The 19,761-nt window shown below is 35.2% G+C and overlaps 1 protein-coding gene across 1 annotated transcript in view; it reads right to left on the minus strand.

The window, feature by feature from the left end:
* Window positions 1-19,761, minus strand: part of TRHDE (thyrotropin-releasing hormone degrading enzyme) — a 789,161-nt gene that overhangs the window by 184,022 nt on the left and 585,378 nt on the right. The window contains 2 exon segments of the mRNA XM_006882565.1: window positions 8,953-9,140; window positions 9,783-9,848. Of these exon segments, the coding sequence (XP_006882627.1) occupies window positions 8,953-9,140; window positions 9,783-9,848 (254 nt within the window).

A 19,761-nucleotide genomic window follows, 5' to 3' on the forward strand; every position in this document is an offset into this window, starting at 1 on the left:
TTGGCGCAGGATAGAGCAGGGTTTAGGGCTGTTGTGCATAGGGTCGCTAGGAGTTGCAAACGACTCGACGGCACATAACAACAACAACATGTGGATTTGAACCCATCTTTATATTGTCTGCCCAATTCCTTTCCACTAAGGTACCAGAACTACCTTTATTAACACTAGCAATTAAAAATGGCTAAATACTATGCATCTGACCCACAGCACATATTGATAAAAGCCTTAAATGAATTAATTTCTATTTGTTCCTATATTAGAATAACACGCATATTGGTGGTTTTATGCATTTATAGTTCAACACTATTCTTATTTATATATCTTAAATATATTGAGAAATATTACTATTATCTTTATTAAAGGTTAATATGGTACAATTAAAGTTACTCAGCCAAGCAAAACAAAGCGCTTCAAAATCTACATGTTGGTAATAATGCTATTTTCTTAAATAGAATTTCCAAGTGACTTGCAACGTATTCACCAACATTCAATGTTTGGTGGTTGTTATTAAGTGCCATTGGTAGGGAGATCTGGTGGCTTAGTGGCAAGAAGCTGCACTGCAATCCCAGAGTTACATGGTTCAAATCCACCAGGTGCTCTATGCTCTCTTCCTGTACCAGATTTGATGGTACACACACAAATAATTAAGTGCCATTGGGTCGAATATGACTCACAGTGACTCTATGAATGACAGAGCTGAACTCTGTCTTATCCTGTGACATCCTAAGCTCTGATGTACTTGATCCTAACAGCCACTGTGTCAACCCAAGTTGTCGAAGGTCTTCCTTTAGCTGGCGCTTCGCCTTTCCAAACAAGATGTACTTTTCTAAGGAACGGCCTCTCAATAACATGCCCAAAGAACGTGAGCCAAAACGTCACCATTACTGCCTTTAAGGAGCTGCACTTTCACCAGGATATTTCTGTTTGTACTTTTGGCAGTCCAGGGGACATTCAGCTCTCTACTCCACCATACTCTACCATAATTCAAAGGCATCAATTCTTCTGCTGTTATCCTTAGTCACTGTAAGCTATCAGATGCACACAAGTGACGGTCAAGGTGCTCAATGGCGACTGTTCAAAATCTCCAAACACTTGACTCTTTATAATGTGTGAAATACAGATGATTCCAATCCACCAGCTGCTCCATGAAAGAAAGAAGGGCAGTCTCGCGCATTTTACTGGCTTTGAAAACCTGCTGAAGGGTCAGCCATGAGTCAGTTCTTAGACTGTGTGTTTATATAAGGATTAGCTGTGTGTATTCTTGAAATACATCTTGATTACTTTGACCTATAATTACATTATGAGCAACAGCAGTAGACAAAAACATTTAGTATGGGAAAACACATTTTGTTTTGTAATATAAGCAGAACAACAGAAGTAGACAAAACAATGCAGTATGGCATACTATCTTTGTTTTGTAATAAAAGCAGAGACACTGTTTCCTCTCAATAACTGGAAGAGTGTCTGGGCTACTGAGAATAAGGTTGTATGGCTGGGCTAATTAAGGTCATCTACCTAAAAATATCTTGCAAAATGTGATATTATTATTCCATTTCTCCTATTCACAAGAAAGGGACATAAATTCAGCAAAAGTTAGAAGTCCAAACAGAAAAGAGCAGGAAATTAATTATTTGCTAACAACTGCTATTATCTTTAAGATTCTGAATTTTAAAATACAATGTGTTTAATCAGGTAACATTCTTTGAGTGCCAGCTATGTGGTCACATCATGTTATATTGTAACTCTCTATAATTGGTCAGGAAAGAAACAATTTACTGTGGCCAACTCTGTATTGATTGTTCAAATAGAAGTTAGTGAACAAGAACAATTTAAGTTCTTTTAAAAAATACCTCCAAACTCCTAACGTACAACTGACAATGTGTCATAAATATTTGATGATAGATTTATTACAAGGAAGGCACAGAGAATTGCTTTCTTTCTTTAACAGCTGTTCTTCTCTAAAGATAATGAATCTCTTTTGCTTAATTGGAATAATAAGCTAAGAGGCAACAGTGCCTAACTCTGCATCTAATTCTTAAATTAAAACATAAGTTCATCTTTGTGTACTTGCAAAGCATAGAAATAAGAACCATTCAATTAATTGCTTTTGAATTAGATTGAATGGAACTAGACTGAATATAAGTAAAAGATCAAATCAATCTACTGGTAAGACATACATTAAAACTTCATGAACTAGATTTGTAAGAATTGCATTCAACTTCTGTAGTAAGTTGTCTCAACCTGAATTTGTATATCAAATCAGGATCATCAGCACACAATATATAAAAGAGACCAATTAAAGTACTTAAAGACAAATTTTTCATTCTTTCAACATAAATATATATTAATGAAATACTCTTTAGCTCTAATAAAATGCAATTTAGAAATTTTCACATACTTGGTATCTTTTTTGTCTAAGTAAAAATTAAGATATTTTTGGTATTTGAAAGTCAGTAAAAGCTACTAAAGTTATCCATATCAATCTCTGTATATCATTTTTGGATAACATTATATAAATACAAGGCACTTTTCAAGTGGAAATTATTTCAACATTCATGTAGAAGTAAGTTATAAGACACCGGTATAAAGATAATGAGGTATTTTGTAAAAGTTCTAAAGAAATGTTTCTTTTGTTCTAACGTTCACTCTATGTATCTATGTAAACGCCAAAACTTAAATATGTTCATAAGGACAATTTGGATAATACAGGTTATCAAATCCAAAACTAAATCCACTGCCATGAAGTTGAGTCCAACTCAGTTACCCTCATTTAGGTTTCAAATTCTATAAATCTTTGTGGGAGGGAACTGCTCATTTTTCTCCCTCTCAGCATCTATTGGTTTTGAACTGCCAACCTATCAATTAGCAGTCCAAAAGGTTACATATTACTCCACCATGGCACCTTCTACATTGGTTTTTATTGTTGGAATATTGCTTTGCCATATAAGTCATTTTTCATAACTTTCTAAATAATACATATTGATATTTTTGTTAAGATTCAGCTTTAAATCAATAATGGCATGGTAATTAGGTTGTTCTAAGATTACAATTAAAAAAGTTAGAAATATGAAACACAGTTGAATGAAGAGCCTTGAAAGGGACACTGTACACAAATCTAAGTCAGCTAGAGCAAAGAGGAGGATATAGATTTCTACCAACATTTGCAGTCGGAAATCAAGCAAACATGCAATCAAGATGAATTAATAATAATGGGTGACAGGATGTTGGGAACAGGGAAGAAAGATCAGTAGTAGGAAAACATGGACTTGGTGACAGAAATGAGACTGGAGATAGAATGATATAATTCTGTATAATCAATGATTTACTCATACAAAAATACCTTTTATAAGAATTGTAAATGCAGAACGTACACACAGATTTCACATAATGGTATATATAAGCATCAGATTGATTACATCTGTGAGAAAAAAATCAATGGAGAAGCTCAATATCACCTGTAAAAACTAGGCCAGGTGCTGACTGTGGAACAGACCATCAACTACTCATATGCAAGTTCAAACTAAAGCTAAAGAAAAATGAAATCAAATGCACAGGAATCAAAATTTACCTTGAGTCTATCCCACGTGAATTTCAAAACTATCTCAAAAACAGGTTTGAGGCCTTGAACATTAATAAGCAAAGACCAGGGCTGTGGGAGATATCAAGAATACCACTGATGAAGAATGCAAAAGGTCATGACCAAGATAGAGGAGGAAGAAAAGATCAAGAGGGATCTCAGAAGAGACTCTGAATATTGCATTGGAGTGCCAAGTAGCCAAAAAAAGGGAAGAAATCAAGAATTTAAGGTGCTGAACAGCAGATTTCAAAGGGCAGCTGGGGAAGAGCAAGCTACTATTATAAAGAAATATACAAAGAGCTGGAGTCAGAAAATGTCTGCAGTAGGTTATATTTACAGCGACATGAGAAAAAGGGAAGTCTGAATTTAAATTGTGTTAATTTTAAATTTGGATAATCTCATTTTAAACCAAACACAACCAAATAGAAATCAAAAAAGAAAACAAACCTCAAAAAGCATTTCCAAAGACCCCTCATGATATTTTTCCTTTGATAGTTCCTAAAACTACCTCTTTTTAACAGTAGTTCACACTTTAAAAACATTGTTTATTTTAATGATTATGTTGAAATTTAAAAGAACCATAGACTTTTACTGCATAAGAAAGCTTTAAAAAATCATCATACTAAACTTACATGATGCATTAATATAGACTTAATTTAAAAAAAACTCCAAAAACTCTATCTTTGTGTATGTTTTCAAAACAAGGCTCAGAACTAGAAATGTATTTACTTCAGAGAAGGTATGTAGAACACACAGTGGCACAGGAACCAAAAAGTTCCATAGCTTATGAGGAGACATTATTTACTACTCTAATTCATTAACACTACATAAACTCAAATTTCCTGTGGATTCAAATTGTAGCAGATATTTTATGTTTTTTCCTCTACATTAACTGTTGTTCTAAAGTGCTATTGAGTTCACTATGATTCACAGTGACCTTAAGAACAACAAATCTAAACCTTGCTCTGTCTTGTGCCATCTTCAACATCTCTGATATGCTTGATCCCACTGTGGCAATCACTAAGTCAATCCATCTTGATAAAGGGCATTTTCCAAAGACTGTTCTCTCCTAACAACATGCTCAGAATATTGGAAGATCAAGTTTTACCATCTTCACTCTTCCCACTCTTTCTTATGGTACAAGTTTCACATGTACATAGAACGACTACAAATAACCTGGCTTGGGTCCTGAATCAGGAGGAATGTTATATTATATTCTTGCTCTTTAGCACTTGAAATAATTCTTTTGCAATAGATTTTTTTCAAATCACTGTCATTATTTGATTTCTTGAATATTGCTACCAGGGGCAGTGATCAGAGACTTAAGCAAATGAAATGCTCGACAACACCAGTCTTCTCTCCATATTTTTATTAGTCCATTTGTGAAAATATGCATTCTAAATAAAAATCGATACTGAAAGCTGTTATCTTTAAGATATTTCAATAAATGTGTATAAAAAGAGTTGCAATGGGGATGGCTATATCTGACCTCAATGGGGACCTGTCCTCATCAACAATACACAACCAATTCCCAGGAAGTCCCAACACACTCACATTCCCACACCTCTTCCTACTCATCTCAACACTAATCTTACTGTTATTTTAGGGGTCTAAAATCCACTATTATAGCTTACAGACCACACAGAATCATATTAGGAAAGTCAAAAGGCTTATTTGGGTTACTCATAAAATACACCCAGTCAATACAGCTTCCAAAATGTACTAGCAGGTGCCTCAGCCTTGACCCTTATGGCTTTAGGCCAGCATTGCAAAGCTCTAGGTCCTGCATATTGTATCTTCCTTTACCTTGCCCCTAGTTGTCTAACAAACTTGGGCAAAAGCTCCTAGCTCTGGTTCTGTGGGATAGCAGTCTCCAGGTCTGTTTTGTCTCATGTCAGATCTTTGGGACTCTGCTGCAGCTGCTAGGGCTGCTCCTCCTATAGCTTCTGGTCTGACTGGTGCAAGAATCTCTGGCCCAGAGTTGTTGTTGTTGTTGTTATGTGCAATTGAGTCGCCTGCAATCCACTGCAATACTATGTACAGCAGCTCTGAATCCTGCCCTATCATGAGCCAGTCTCACTAATTCCAACATACCTACAATGGCCACAGTCACTGTATCAATCCATCTCATCCAGGGTCTTCCTCTCCTGTGCTGTAGTGAGGTTCTCAAATTCTGCTGCTGGATTTGCTCAATTTAATGGTAAGACTAGTCAACCTCCTTATTGATTACTGAGACTAATCTATCTTCTTGTGGATAGGTTAAAACACCTTATTCACATATCCCCACCTGTTCACATGGCAAAGTCAACCAATAACAATACCAGAACACTTGGTTGTACTCATCCAAAACCTTTACTTGACCAGGAAGCAGTCCTCAGAACAGACCAAGGAAACACTGAATGGTTCAAAATCAGAAAAGTGTGTATGTGATATACCCGGTCTCTATACCTTTTCAATCTATATATAGAACTGATCATTTGGGAGGGTGGTCTTTAAAAGGAGGAATGTGACATCAGAATTGGAGGAAGAGTTATTAACAACTTGCATTATGCAGATGTCAATCTTGCTCACTCAAACTGAGGAGGACCTGAGACATTTGCTTCAGAAGGTCAAGGGCTGCAGTGTTTAATATGGATTTAATCTCAACTTTAAGAAAACAAAGATTTTCATATACTTGATCAATTGATAACACCATGATGGATGGAGAAGAGACTGAGATTGTTAACAATTTCTGCTCTTCAGTCCACAATCAACACTCCTGACCCAGCAACTGGGAAATCAAAAGACACACTGGATTGGGAAAGTATGCTGCCAGGGACATCTCCAGAGTGTTGAAAAGCAAAGATATCAGTCTAGTGACTAAGGTATGCCTGATCAGTGCCCTGGTCTTCATAATTACTTGCTATGCTGCAGAGATCTGGGAAATGAATCAAGATTATGGAAGAAGATTGATGCCGATGAGTTGTGGTTCTGGAGAAGAGTATTGAACATACTACAAACTCCAAAGAAAACAAATAGGTCTATCTTAGAGAGGGTGAAGTTACTCTCCTGAGGCACATGTTGCCAGGAGGGAACAGTCCTTGGAGAAGGACATTGTGCTTGGAAGGGTGGAAGGGCAATGTAGGAGAGGAAGACTCTAGATGAGATGGATTGACACAGTGACTTGGTAATGGGGACATGTGTGTTGGAGGCATGGAGATTGGCTCAGGTTAGGACAGGGTTCTGAACTACTGTGTTTAGGATCACGATGAGTCAGAGGCAACTCAAAGGCACATAACAACAACAACAACAAAATGCCATGTATTTTAGGATAGAGTAGAAATGTCTGATGGTGTATGCAAATCTGTCATCGTTACAAGAAGCAGATGGCCACATCTTGCTCCTGTGGAAGGATTGGTGGGTTTAAACTGCTGACCTTTTGTTTAACTGCTGAGCACGTAATGACGGCACCGCTAGGAATCCTTTTATCTTAGTCATTATTTTATACACGAAGTTCACAGGTTTCACACAGTCCACATGATTTTATAACTTCAGGGAAAACATGCTCTTTGTTACAGAGGCATACAAAGCCTGAGAGCAATTCTCCTTCGAGAGTGTTGGGAGACTCCTGGCTGATGCATGTTACAAGTTGACAGAGTATTTTTGTTCAATATTTGTTCTGTCATCTGCGTGTCCTTTATGTTTTTCTGCATCAGTGAGGCTTGTGTCAGACTGATCATTCTCAAAAGCATGGCTTGAATCTAACTTTGCCACAGTCAAATAGTTTTAATGTACTTCCTGGCAGGGCCAGAGATGATGCCTAAGCATGTTTAGCCTGGGGCAGATGGTAGAAGATCAGAAGTAGCATTTGGCAGCTGTGGGGAATCTAGGTTCGGGAGGACTCAATGACAGACTCAGGTCCTGACAGTGTGGAAGGGAAATACAGTCAGTATTCTATGTGCTAAAAAAGTTCAATTATAAAGGGTACCTTCCTGAAGGTCTATCTCTGCTTACACCTATGCCTATGTGAATACCTGGGTCTGTGCTTGTATCTAAGTTAGTCACTAGTGCATGGTTTTTGGCACACAAGAACCCCATCTGACAGAGTTAAATTTCCCTAAAGGGCTTTCGAGGCTAAAAGAAAATTTCTTTATGGAACCAGATCTTTGGGTCTTTTTTGTATGGAGTGGCCAGGTGAATTCAAACCTCAACCTTTCATAAAGCAACCCAATGCTTAATGGTTGAAGCACCAAGGTCTCTTCATATATCCATTTTGCTATCTATCACAAGAAAAGGATACATGATTTCACGTTTCCTTAACTGGAGTCTACATTTAGTCACCAAAAGACACCTAGGAATCTCTCAATCATTTCTGTTCACAGAATGGAGCTAGCTTTTTTTTAAAATTTATATAAGAAATATTGTTGTTGACTGCTGTCAATGTCAAGCATAACTTATAACAACTCTAAAAACAAAAGGCTTGAAGTCTTTCTATAACTATTTCATTTTTCTAAAGTCATAGAATTTCCACAGGCATGTTGTTTAGGATGTAGATGCCACTCCTGCTTCCAAACTGACAGCAAAGTAAATTTAATATGTATCTCAGACCCTTTATATTGTTGATGCATTATAAAATCAGAAACCTAATATTCTGTGTTATTAGGAAGCAACACGAGTAACTTAACGCAAACATCTCAATTTTTTTATTACTTTCAATTTTATATTCCCTCCCTATCACTCCCATTGCCTTCTTATCAGGAAACTGGCTAATTTACATTCTACTCTCTCTCCTTGACTCAGGCAGAAAATCTGAAGTAGAAAAAGAAGAAAGAACTGCTACATGATGAAATAGCAGGAATTAAATAAAAGAGATTTCTAACTTTAACAAAAGTTAAAGAACAAATAAAAAGTAGGAATGTTGTCCATGTAATTGTTGTAAGCCTCTGAATTTAATGAAGCAGAATATATTTGGTTACCACCAGCATTGATTATAAGGTCATCTTAATATGCTTATTTTGAGGGCTTTTTAAATCATTCCCTCTCCTTAATTTATTTTTCCGTTAATTTCCATTCTCTTTTAAAAAATGTATTTTGGGATGTTCAGTTTTATTCACTGTATTTCAACACTTACATTTCTTGACTTTAATTCCACAAACAATATAAAATTTTCTTAAATCACACCTCAAATTTTAAAATCATCACAATAACTTAAAACTCTGCCTTCAGTTACTTTAGTGCACTGTCTACTTGAGAGCTAAAATATTTTACATATTAAAAAAGGGAATCAAAATAAAAATACTATGTAAATAAATAAATGACATATATTACATTTGCTGATATCATAAAAACAAGACTAAAAGTGGATGTTTTCACGTGCAAAAGAGAATTAGTTGTACCTGTGATTTCGAAGTTCAAGTGCTTTGGTTTTACCACTAATATCATAAATGAAATGTTGCTGGGTAATTATTATCCTATTTTCTGCTGTTGTATTTCCCAAGATTGTGATAACAGGATAACCCATCTGGAGGGTCCACTGATCCATCACTTCTTGTATATTTACATATTTTCCATTCCTCTTTAAAGCCTTTATAACCAAAAGTGTATAAATTAGTATTATAACCATGAATTCTAAACATAATTATTATTAAACCATTTTATTTTTACCTTTACAATTTGCTTAAATATAAAATGCTTGAAATCAGTGAAGCTAATATGATGTGCTAGTAAAATTAATCTTCTCACCTTATGTTTAGCTTCATATATATATAAAGAGAAATTAAAGTTTTATTAGCATTAAAAGTTTTTCCATAATAGAGTATAAAAAAGATTTTACTGCTAAACTAAGTACTCACAGCATCATTAAGTATGCCTAGTGTGTCTTGTAGGCACCTTTAAGTATTTTTCATTCATAGAAAAAAAATCTTTAAAATTTCCAGTGTTTCTTGCTTTACCATGAGTATCTGATTTAACATATTAAAATTATATTTCAGGAGTATTATTACTCTTAATGTAGGCAAAGTATCTTTTACTACAGTTTGTAGCTTAAATAAATATGAACACAATATCTTGATAATACATAAAAAATTAAGCAAATAAGTAATATGGAAAAGGGAGAAAACCACAAAGTGAAAACAAACTGTTAGTATCCACAAAGTCATAAATAATTTAAAAACCCAATTCAAACATTCAAGTAGAGGTTTTGATACCCACGCTTTCTATACTTTACCTCTGATAGTGTATTCCAGAGATCTTTTCTGGCTGCATTACCATATTTATGAATGGTTAAATAATCCTACAAAGGATACATAAAGTTGCAATTACAATTCAAAAGCTAAGCAATTACCTGTAAATACCCTCATTTCTCAATTTATTTAACCAATTCTATTTGTCTGAATTGCATTGGTAAAAGGAGAATGCCTCACAAACATTAAGAATCTGATTTTTTAAGATATTCCAAAACATTTTACCTATAGCTTATGTCCTAATGAAGTCATCAAACAAGCCATTAAATTATTTCGCAAAGTTTATGAATTTCTAAAGGCTTTCTAAAGATTTCTAAAAACTTTCCCCTACTTTGTAAAGTCATGTCAGCATATCTGGAAGAAAAACTAACGCTCCCAGCAAAATATCTAGAGGAAATTCCTTGTGAGACTTATATAAAGAGGTATATTAAAATAAGAAACATTTTTTTATAAAATTAAAACAAAACACTCCAAACTACAAAACATTCATACTGTTATATGTCAAAATTAATTACTTTGTTGGCTATATAAAAAGTTATATATCAAGAATGATAATACAGTAAAGAACAAGTGTGCTTTATTAACAAGTTTAGTTATATATGGGGGTTTTTTTGGCTTTTTGGTTTGTTTCTCTAGTATTCAGCTACTGAGTGTCCCCATGCCTTTTATTTAGCCATAGGAAGCAAAATGTTTAAGAGAAAGTGCTTGGCAAAAGAATGATGACTGTCTTCAGGACTTCTCTTAGTGTCTCTGTTATGGACAGTATGTCTATACAAAATTAATGAATACAGATATTTATGAACATTTTTGAAGGAAGTTTGTTTTTATTTTCATTGTGATTTTAATGAAAGTTTACAGAAATGTTGGAATTTCATTCATTCACTGTGGCACATTTTCTTCTTTCCCCCTCCCTACCCCCTTTCCCAGAGATATTTTTTAATTTTAAAAACACAGTATTATTCAGTTATAAATAATGCCTAAATGTATTTAGTATTTCTGGGCTTAGGGCTTCCCAATCATTAATTAAGTCTGTACACCTTTCTGTTTCCAGCCCTTGCTTTTTTCTAAGCGGCATGGGTATTGTCACTATAAATGTGTCCTTTAGGTAATGAAGCATGGGCAATTTCTTCCTGCACAAGTTACTACCTCTGAAAACCCAGTGGAGGGTCAGCTATGAGTCAGCCCTGATTTGACGGGGCACAATAACAACAGTGAGAGTTAAATTTTTCTGATTTCAAAACAAAGAAATTAAAAGAAAATATGTTATAGTGTAAAGCAAAGTCTACTCTTTTCATTTTAAATTTTCTCTCTCTACACCATTATAACATGTAGGTAATAGACAAAAAAAAATCTTCATTTGCATCATAGTACTGAAACAGGGGAAAAAATGCTGACTCCATTCAAGACTTTATGTAGAAGGAGATACTTTGGGAATAATTAAAGTTGGGGAAGCAAATTTTATGAAATACAAATTGTAGCACCTGTGACAGATTTGGCTTTTGTTGGCAACTCACAGCACAACAAATGACAACCCCCACTTAATCAGAAGCTGAGAGAAACAATGTCCAAAACAGACTTAGCAACCACAAATAATTGTCATCAAAAGGTAGTTACGAATAACTTTACTGGAAAAAATGTACCCTTGATTAACCAATCAGAATTGGAATTATAGCTTTGGACAGCACATCAAAGACAGTTTCTATTTGAATATTGAGAGCAGGATTTAACTAAGTTATTTCAAATTTGGCTGTCAGAATTTTTTTCAAAGCATTCTTTATTATGGACTTGAGTAAGTTTAAGAACATTGAAAATTAGGAAACCACTGCCAAGATAACACAAATAGAGTAGCAAAGGAAGAGTGAAAAGGCCTTGAAAGAGTCAATATATAACCAGAGGCTCTTCCTTGGAAGGTCATAAAAACTCTAGGCTGTCCAATTCAATATAAGCTGGCTCTTAGTTCAGTTTTGATCATTAGCTTCAAATCTTTATTTCTTTCCTAATCTGTGGCCCTCTGGCCTGGTTTTAATTGGTTTTGGTCAAACATTCTTCTAAGTGGTATAGCACTGGTCTGTCAATTTGCTGTCCAGTGGTAGGTACCTCATGGTTGCTGTGATGCTAAACACTAATGTGTCAAATGTGATAATGGTTACCCATGGTGGACAGTGTTTGGTGGAGTTCCCCAATTAAAACAAGCTAGGAATTTTCAATAAATATATGAGACCTGTGGTGTAAAAAAAACAAAAAAAACAAAAACAAAAAAAAACCACAAACACAACAAGCTAGGAAGCAGAAGTGGCATCCACTTCCAAAATAGCTTGTCTCCAAAGACCCTATGAACCTGGAGAAATGATGAAAGTTATGCAAGTGTTCAAGTCTTCTGTTCATAGGGTTGCTATGAGTTGCCTATGACTCGACAGCACTTAACAGCAACAACAATTCAGATTAAGGCTCAAATCTATGTTTCAAACTAGAATGAAATGGAAATTATCTAAGTTTAAGAAATAGGTCCCAATATTCCCCGGTTGGCATTCAGGACAAAGATAACATGTTTGCTTAGAACCCTAGCAGTCTCAATATTCAGAAGCCATCATAATTCTACATGCAATGACTGTTTTCCCCCAAAACACATTTTTCTTTAGTTATTCTAGTCCTTTTACACAAAGAAATGAATATCTTGTACTCAAGAACTGCTGTTTTGTTTATGTAGAACTATAAAGAAACTTATATGATAGTAAACTAGCTTATTAATAAATATATGATTAATTTATTCTTTCATTTCCATAAAATGTATGAAGCATTTAGCAAGTTTCAGATACCATTTTTTGTGATGAATGGTGATGGACAAAAAGTTAAACTAAGAACAAATGCAGGTAAGAGACTGATTTGAATAAGTCTTTGTGACTGAGGATGGAAAAGCCTTGATCCAACAACCACATGGAAGAATAAGTTAAACATCTGGTATATTAACAATTAAGAAGAAGACTTTAAATTCCTATTAAATCTATCAATGAAAATTACTGGATTTGAACCTGAAATTTTTAAAAAAAAAAATCTATGTTTATAATTTAGATACGAAATAAACAGCAATAGAGAGAACATTACTATATAAAGTAGTATAATGTTTTCACTCTGACACTAAAAAGAACCCTGGGATATGTGTATGACATACCTTAGAAAGAAATAAAAAGGGTATTTAACAAAAATATATCCTTATGTATATACCTATGGGAAGAAATAACATATATATTAATATAGTTAAAATGCATGAAGGGGCCTGGGTGCCTTCATCCAAATACAAGCTCTGACTGTCATTAACTATGGGAAGCCAATACAAAATATTTGTAATATACTGAATGCTATTTCAGGATGTGTGGGAGGCACAGTTCAGGCTAAAGTTCACCCTGAAGCCCTAAGGCAATCCTTAAGGGTTTGCCAGATTCTTGCATTTGCTAACGCTTCCCTCCTGAGTCAAGAGGAAGGTTTTCAATAGAAAGAGCTTGGCTTCATTTGCATTGAATTCTCTTTGTGATTTACTTCCAGATAATTTTCAATAAAGATACAGAGAGGCTTGGCTTGAGGTCTTCAGTCGAGAACTGCTGGCTCCTAGTTTTTCAGGCTCTCTGCTCTATCTCATTCCTGGCCAGTTTTCTTTTATTAATAATTATAAAAATACTTTACCCTCGGTCTGCAACAATTAACTGTTTGATGGGCAAGCTGATGGGTTCAAATTACTGACCTCTTGATTAGCAGCCAAGTACTTAACTACTGCAGCACCTCTTCATTGTGTAAAACACCTGTTCAAGACTTCTCTTCATTGTGTAAAGGCCTGGTTAATTCCCCCCCCCCAATTCACTCACTCTCATTGCCATGGAATCAGAACCTCCTCATAGCTGACCGTCCATTGGGTTGCTGAAGCTACACATTGCAATGGAGTAGACAGTTCATCTTTAACCCTTGAAGCTGCTGGGGGTCTCTGGATTAGCAGTGAAACTTCCTAAGGTTAATGCCACCAGAGTCTCCTATTCGTGTCATCTCTGTTCAAACAGCACACACATTTTCAATGTGATATAAAATGCTAGCTGTTCAACATACGTATGATTTATGACTGTTCTTAGTCAATACATTTTGTGCTAATAACTGACAATGAGGTTAAAAAATATTTAATATACCTATCGGAGTCCATAAAAATATTATACATAGATATCAACTTAGAGTAGAATTCATTTTAGTGCATATTTATAATAACTTTCACTGATATACGAAATTCTTTATGATATTAAAAAACTGTGAACTATTGGATATAAGACTATTCTTGTTTTACTTTCTTTGCTAACAAGCGATATGGTTCATAACATTTCATGTATAAAAGCCAACGGGACTAATAAAAGAAAGAAGAAAAGTAAAAATGGTGAGCTGAGGGAGTGAACACTATTATCTTTTAAGACTTATCCAGAAATTGTTATAGAATACTTACTCTCCTATTAATGAGTCCTTCAGCAGAGGCTAACTTCATGAGTGGTCTATTCCTCAGGATATAGAGGAACATATCAATATAATTCAAATATATGTGAATTGTTTTCAGTGTATTTAGCTGCAAGTAACAAAAAAAATCTATCCTAGGGTGATTTTTAAAATGATAAAAAATCTATTCTTTCCTTTAATTAACATATATCCAAGAGAAATATCTCCCCTTTTCTGTGAGATTTCTTTTACAACATCTTTATGTTTTCATTCATCCTCAGGTTAGTGGCTAGATGGTTGCAGCTATACCCAAGCTTGTCTCTCAGACAGAACATTATACAGAGTCAGAGAGTGAATTTCTTCCTGCCAATCTCTTTTATAAGATTCAAAAGACTTTTCTCTCAAATCCTGTGGCAATCTCGCCATGATTCTCACTTGTCAGCACTGTATGATATTTTATGAACATCACTTAATAAATCCAGCCAAAACATGCTACTGTTTCCCTAGGGAGTACTGCTTTGGGCTTACACAAAGCAAGATCCAGTCCCTGGGGTAAAAGATTATACAGAAGAAGGGGAAAAGTTGAACAAAATAAAAATTCCAGTAAGGATTAAGTAAAGGAGACTATTTTCTGAGTAGATCACCAATAATATTTCCTACAACGAGGCAGGGGACACACGTGTGTGCCACTGTGACATCAGGGGTAGGACACTGTCCACTTGTAACATTAATCTGAGAAATGTTAGGTAAATTCAGACATTGATTTTTCTGTCTATGAGACAAGAAACTGAAACAGAAATTGGAAATACTTTTCTATCAAAAATAATTGTCCTTCAAAAAATGTGTACAAGACATTTGTCATTATTTGGCTTTCTAAAATTTAAACACTAGTTTTATATCAGGGCAATAATTCACTATGGAATCCTGTTGATAAGCAAGGACTCAGCCTCCCACAATTGAAACAGAAGAGAAAAAACACTGTTCTTTTTCCATCCTCTCAGGCAATAAGCATGAATATATTCCTATCTTCAGTGCCTGGTTACTTGTCCCATGACGGTGAATCCTTTGAGTAACACAAGATTATTAGGATAATATTAAAAATTATTTCCTGTGATGGTAACATTAAGGATTGACTAGTATTCACACTTACAGTAGCAATGAACCTTCAGCTTCTCTACTATGAGCATAAATTTCTTGATTTCTGAGCATCCTTTAATTCCCACTATACTTCCTAGTGGCTGACTTTATCAGTTGCTCCAAATCAGTGACACTCCACTTGCTTTGTAGGCTGTACACAGAAATGGGGGAAAATGCCCATCAATATCCACTGATGAGTGGATTCAAAGCATCTGCGATGCACAGCCTTCTGGGTAGCAGAGCTCCCTACACCAGATTTTAGTTTATTTTATTAGGTGATGTACACTGAGAAACATGAGGCAAACGAGAGGATTGAGTAGACACACACTGCACAGCACAGGGGCCCTGCTGGGGAGTGTGAAAAATAGAGGAGCTGGAAAGAAATGCATGGAGTGAAGGTTGCTTCATAGACAGGGTGTGCAGAGTGGTAACAACAGCAGTCAATTATTATGCAAAATTTTTTTATCTTTAAGAGTGATAGTATAAGTTCCAAGCTTAAATATTTCCAAGTGTGGCCATTATTAGAGAGTGATAATATTGGATCTACGAGCAACAACAAAACAGGTTAAATTCTGCCAGATCACAGCAATGTCACCCCAGAGTGGGATAAAATCTATTTGAAGCCTAGCTTGTGCACTTCAGAGGCTATTTCTACAATCCCTGACCTTGAGAAAGAGTAGCAAGGAGACTAAAACAGTGACAGATGGCCAAGGAAAATGCAAAAAAACTGGAATATAGACTAATGCATCCTTCTGGTTAATATGCAAACACTGTTGTTATTGTTTTGTGTTATCAGGCTACTATGACTCATAACAACCCAATGAACAATGGTTCTGACCTTGTCCTATCCTGAACCTTCTCTATGTCCTCACCTTCTCTAACCTTTATATTCTCACCTGCCCCCATTGCCACAATCACTGTCAATACATCTCATCCAGGGTCTTCCTCTCCTGTATTGGCACACCCCACTTCCAAGCAAGCCATAAATAATGAAAATAAGTAAAAATAGTTTATAAAAGCATGGAGAAAGTATGATATAGAACCAAGTAACTTTCACATTTTAATCATAATAAATAGGAATCAGAGAAGAAAGAAGTCTAAATAATAATTAAAAAAACTATATCACCAGAAGGAAATCTAGTATAATATCATAATAACACTTTTAAAGTATGAGATTTCTGGCCAAAACATAACAGAAAGTAGCATTCAGGAATAAAACCACAAAACTATTTTAATATATATAACATTATTTGAGAAGTCAGCCACTCTGATTCCAAGTTTTTAAATGTGTGATAATCCTAAATTTATCTTAATAAATAGCTTGCTTGCTAATAGAAGGCTCTAGATATCTCTTTAGATTAAAAAACATAAGATTTTAAAGGAATTTAAAGTCCTTCGGTCTACTTCATCAGTACTTGCAAAATCATTACATTTTATAGAGAACTGCCAAGTGTAGCTAAAATGCAGAAAACATTCATTCAAAAGAAACTGCAAGCCTATGAAAGGTTTTTAGCTTGTTTGTTCATTTGGCCTTTTTAATTATGCAGAATAGCATATTCTCACATCAGTTTTGTTTTCATACATCTTTTAGTTATTAATTATAGATCACACCCTCAGCGCCTCAACATGCAGGCATATCATCAGATATCATTTGTTCTGTGTTCCAGAAGAAACTGACAGGGCCCTATGCCTGTCAGTGAAGTAGTGTGAATGTAATAGTGTAGAGGGGTGTTCTGGAGTACTAAAATATCTCCACCTCTCACTTCTGCTACTAGCCAGAAATATTACTGAGACATAAAATGAATCTATTGGTAAAACAGAAGTTGTGAAATGCTTTTTCTGAGTGTCCCTGGCTGGAGGCCACGTCGGGGAAGTCTACCCCCTTTACCCTTGTTCTTACTCACTACTTGGTACTGGTGACTAGTTGAGAATAAAATGCAATTCAGTTGAGACATTACTGGTTTATATATAAAAAAGAATGTGATACGAATTCTGTCTGACCCTTATTAGTTCTCTGTTAATATTAATGCCTCCTTGGTGACTGTATGTACAGAAAATTACATAATACAAAGAAAGTCTATTTTAAAAAAAAATTTGACACACAGGGAGATTTTGACACATATTCAAGGAACATTAGTTAGAGAGCAAGGTCCAGAAAAGTAACACAAAACATCTAGGGAGATGATTTTTTTCTTCAACTTTACAACAGAAGTCAAGAAATTGCATATAAGTTAATTAGAAGAAAGAAAACGCTTGAATGAAAAGCAAACTCATTGCTGTATATTTGGAACTAACCCACAGCTGATCTTCCAATGCACTTTGAAAGCTGTAAATCTCATAAATGGGGGATGTCAATCTTTCTCCCTCAGAGCTCCTAGCAGATTTAAACCCCCAGAGAGATACCACCTTTGAGTAAGCCGCACAACTCTCTCCACACGATACCAAAGAAAAAACATGAAAATCAGGAGAAAATTTGAAACTACAGCTCTTTGTCCCTAAAAAAAGCTTAACAGGTCTCTAAATCAGGGAAGTAAAGGAGTTCAGGGGTTTCTAAAGTTGTGATGTCTAATATTTTGATTTTATGTAGCACTCAAATGAGAAGATGAGAACGTGCAATGAGGACACTAATTAGGTTCATTAATATGCCCATGAGCAAAATGACTTAGATGCAGCAAAGAGATTAGCCTTGAGATGACCAGTAAGGCTTTGACAAGATAAAATGTTGAATATTGGGGGGGAAAATGAAATAGATGACTGCCTATCAATGTACGTGGGACCAGTGGGCACTTTCCAACATATTCTAGATTTATAAAATTCCCTTGACTCTTCTCACATTAATGGGCATAAAAGAAATTGAAGAACATCAGTTAACGTCCTCATATGTTTAGAAGCATGGAGTTCTTTTATTTGCTGTTAAAAATCATACATATGGTGCTAATATATGGTTTACAGTTCTTATTCTTAATGGAAGGCATTTGTCTATTAGATCCTTCCTGTCTTCACTTTCCTTAGATTTCATAGTTCATCTTAATCAATTCCTGGCAACTAGCCACTTCTCCTTTTCAGTTCTGTCTCTTCAATTATACACGTTGGCAAAAAACCAACTGTGCTTGAATTCAAGTGTTTGTCTTCTCCTACCCTGAAGTCACACAGCTGAACATCACAGGAGAAAACCATGCATTTTAGTAGATTTGTTTTATTATAAATTTATAATCACTCAACTCAAATAGGCATTGAAAATCTAGTAGGTGTGTGTCTCCATTTTGAATCCTAAATATTCAAGACTTTTGCCTTTTTACCATACCTTACTTTCATAGACTGACCTTTCTTCACACAACACTGAGGGGAAAACGAAGTATTCAAAAAGGACCTCTCTCACTTTCCCTTTAGCCACCTCTAAACTTATGAGAAGCATCTATCATATTAAAGACTTGGGCGGGTGGGGGATGGGGTGGTGTTTGGTGGTGGTGCAAGGTTTTTGGGTTTTGGATTTTGTTTTTTTTTGTTTTGTTTTGTTTTGTTTTTTTTCAAAAAGGCCTGAATTCCAGTTATTGCTTTCTTTGTTAACATTATCAAACTCTTCCTATTAGTCTACAGACTTTTCTGTCAGTTTATTATTGTTTTGTTATTGGCTGTTAAGACAGTAATGATTCATAATTGAGTCCCCAGCAGGTTTTCAGAGGTTATAAATTGCTGGGGGACATTGCCCATCTTCTTTCATGAAGCAATTGGTGGGTAAGAACCATGAGCCTCTCAATTGGCAGCATAATTCCTTATCCACCAGCCACCAGAGCTCTGCCGATAGCTAGCACAACTGTCATCCACGTTTAAAAACTGAGCACATTCAAAACTTCTTTGAGCCTATATTACTGTTATTTATGGCCTCCATTTATCAAATATCCTTCTCTGGAACAGTTCTATAAATGTTACTCTATACACACTGTCTCAACTTCTGAATTTTCCATTCTTTCACACATTCCAGTGAAACTCACACACTTGCATAATGCTAAGCTCACCTTATTCATTAGCTGCTATTCAATTGGAACTGACTCAGAGATATTTACCAACATGTTTTTAAAGACTCTATACCACAGGAGAGGAAACTGCCCTTCTTTCCCCCATATACGTGATCAAAAAGAATGTGGATATTATTGAATAATATTAATATAACTAATAGGTGACCCAACAGAGTGTGGAAATTATCGAACAATATCATTGATATCACATGCAAGCAAGATTCTGCTGAAAATTATCCAAAAACGTTTGGAACAATATGTCAACAGAGAACTGCCAGATGTGCAGGCTGGATTTAGAAGAGGTCATGGTACTAGAGATATTATAGCTAATGTCAGATGGATCTTAGCA

The sequence above is a fragment of the Elephantulus edwardii genome, unplaced genomic scaffold (genome assembly GCF_000299155.1).
Source record: "Elephantulus edwardii isolate Elephantulus edwardi_28Jun2011 unplaced genomic scaffold, EleEdw1.0 scaffold00021, whole genome shotgun sequence".
In the NCBI taxonomy this organism is placed as follows: Eukaryota; Metazoa; Chordata; class Mammalia; order Macroscelidea; family Macroscelididae; genus Elephantulus; species Elephantulus edwardii.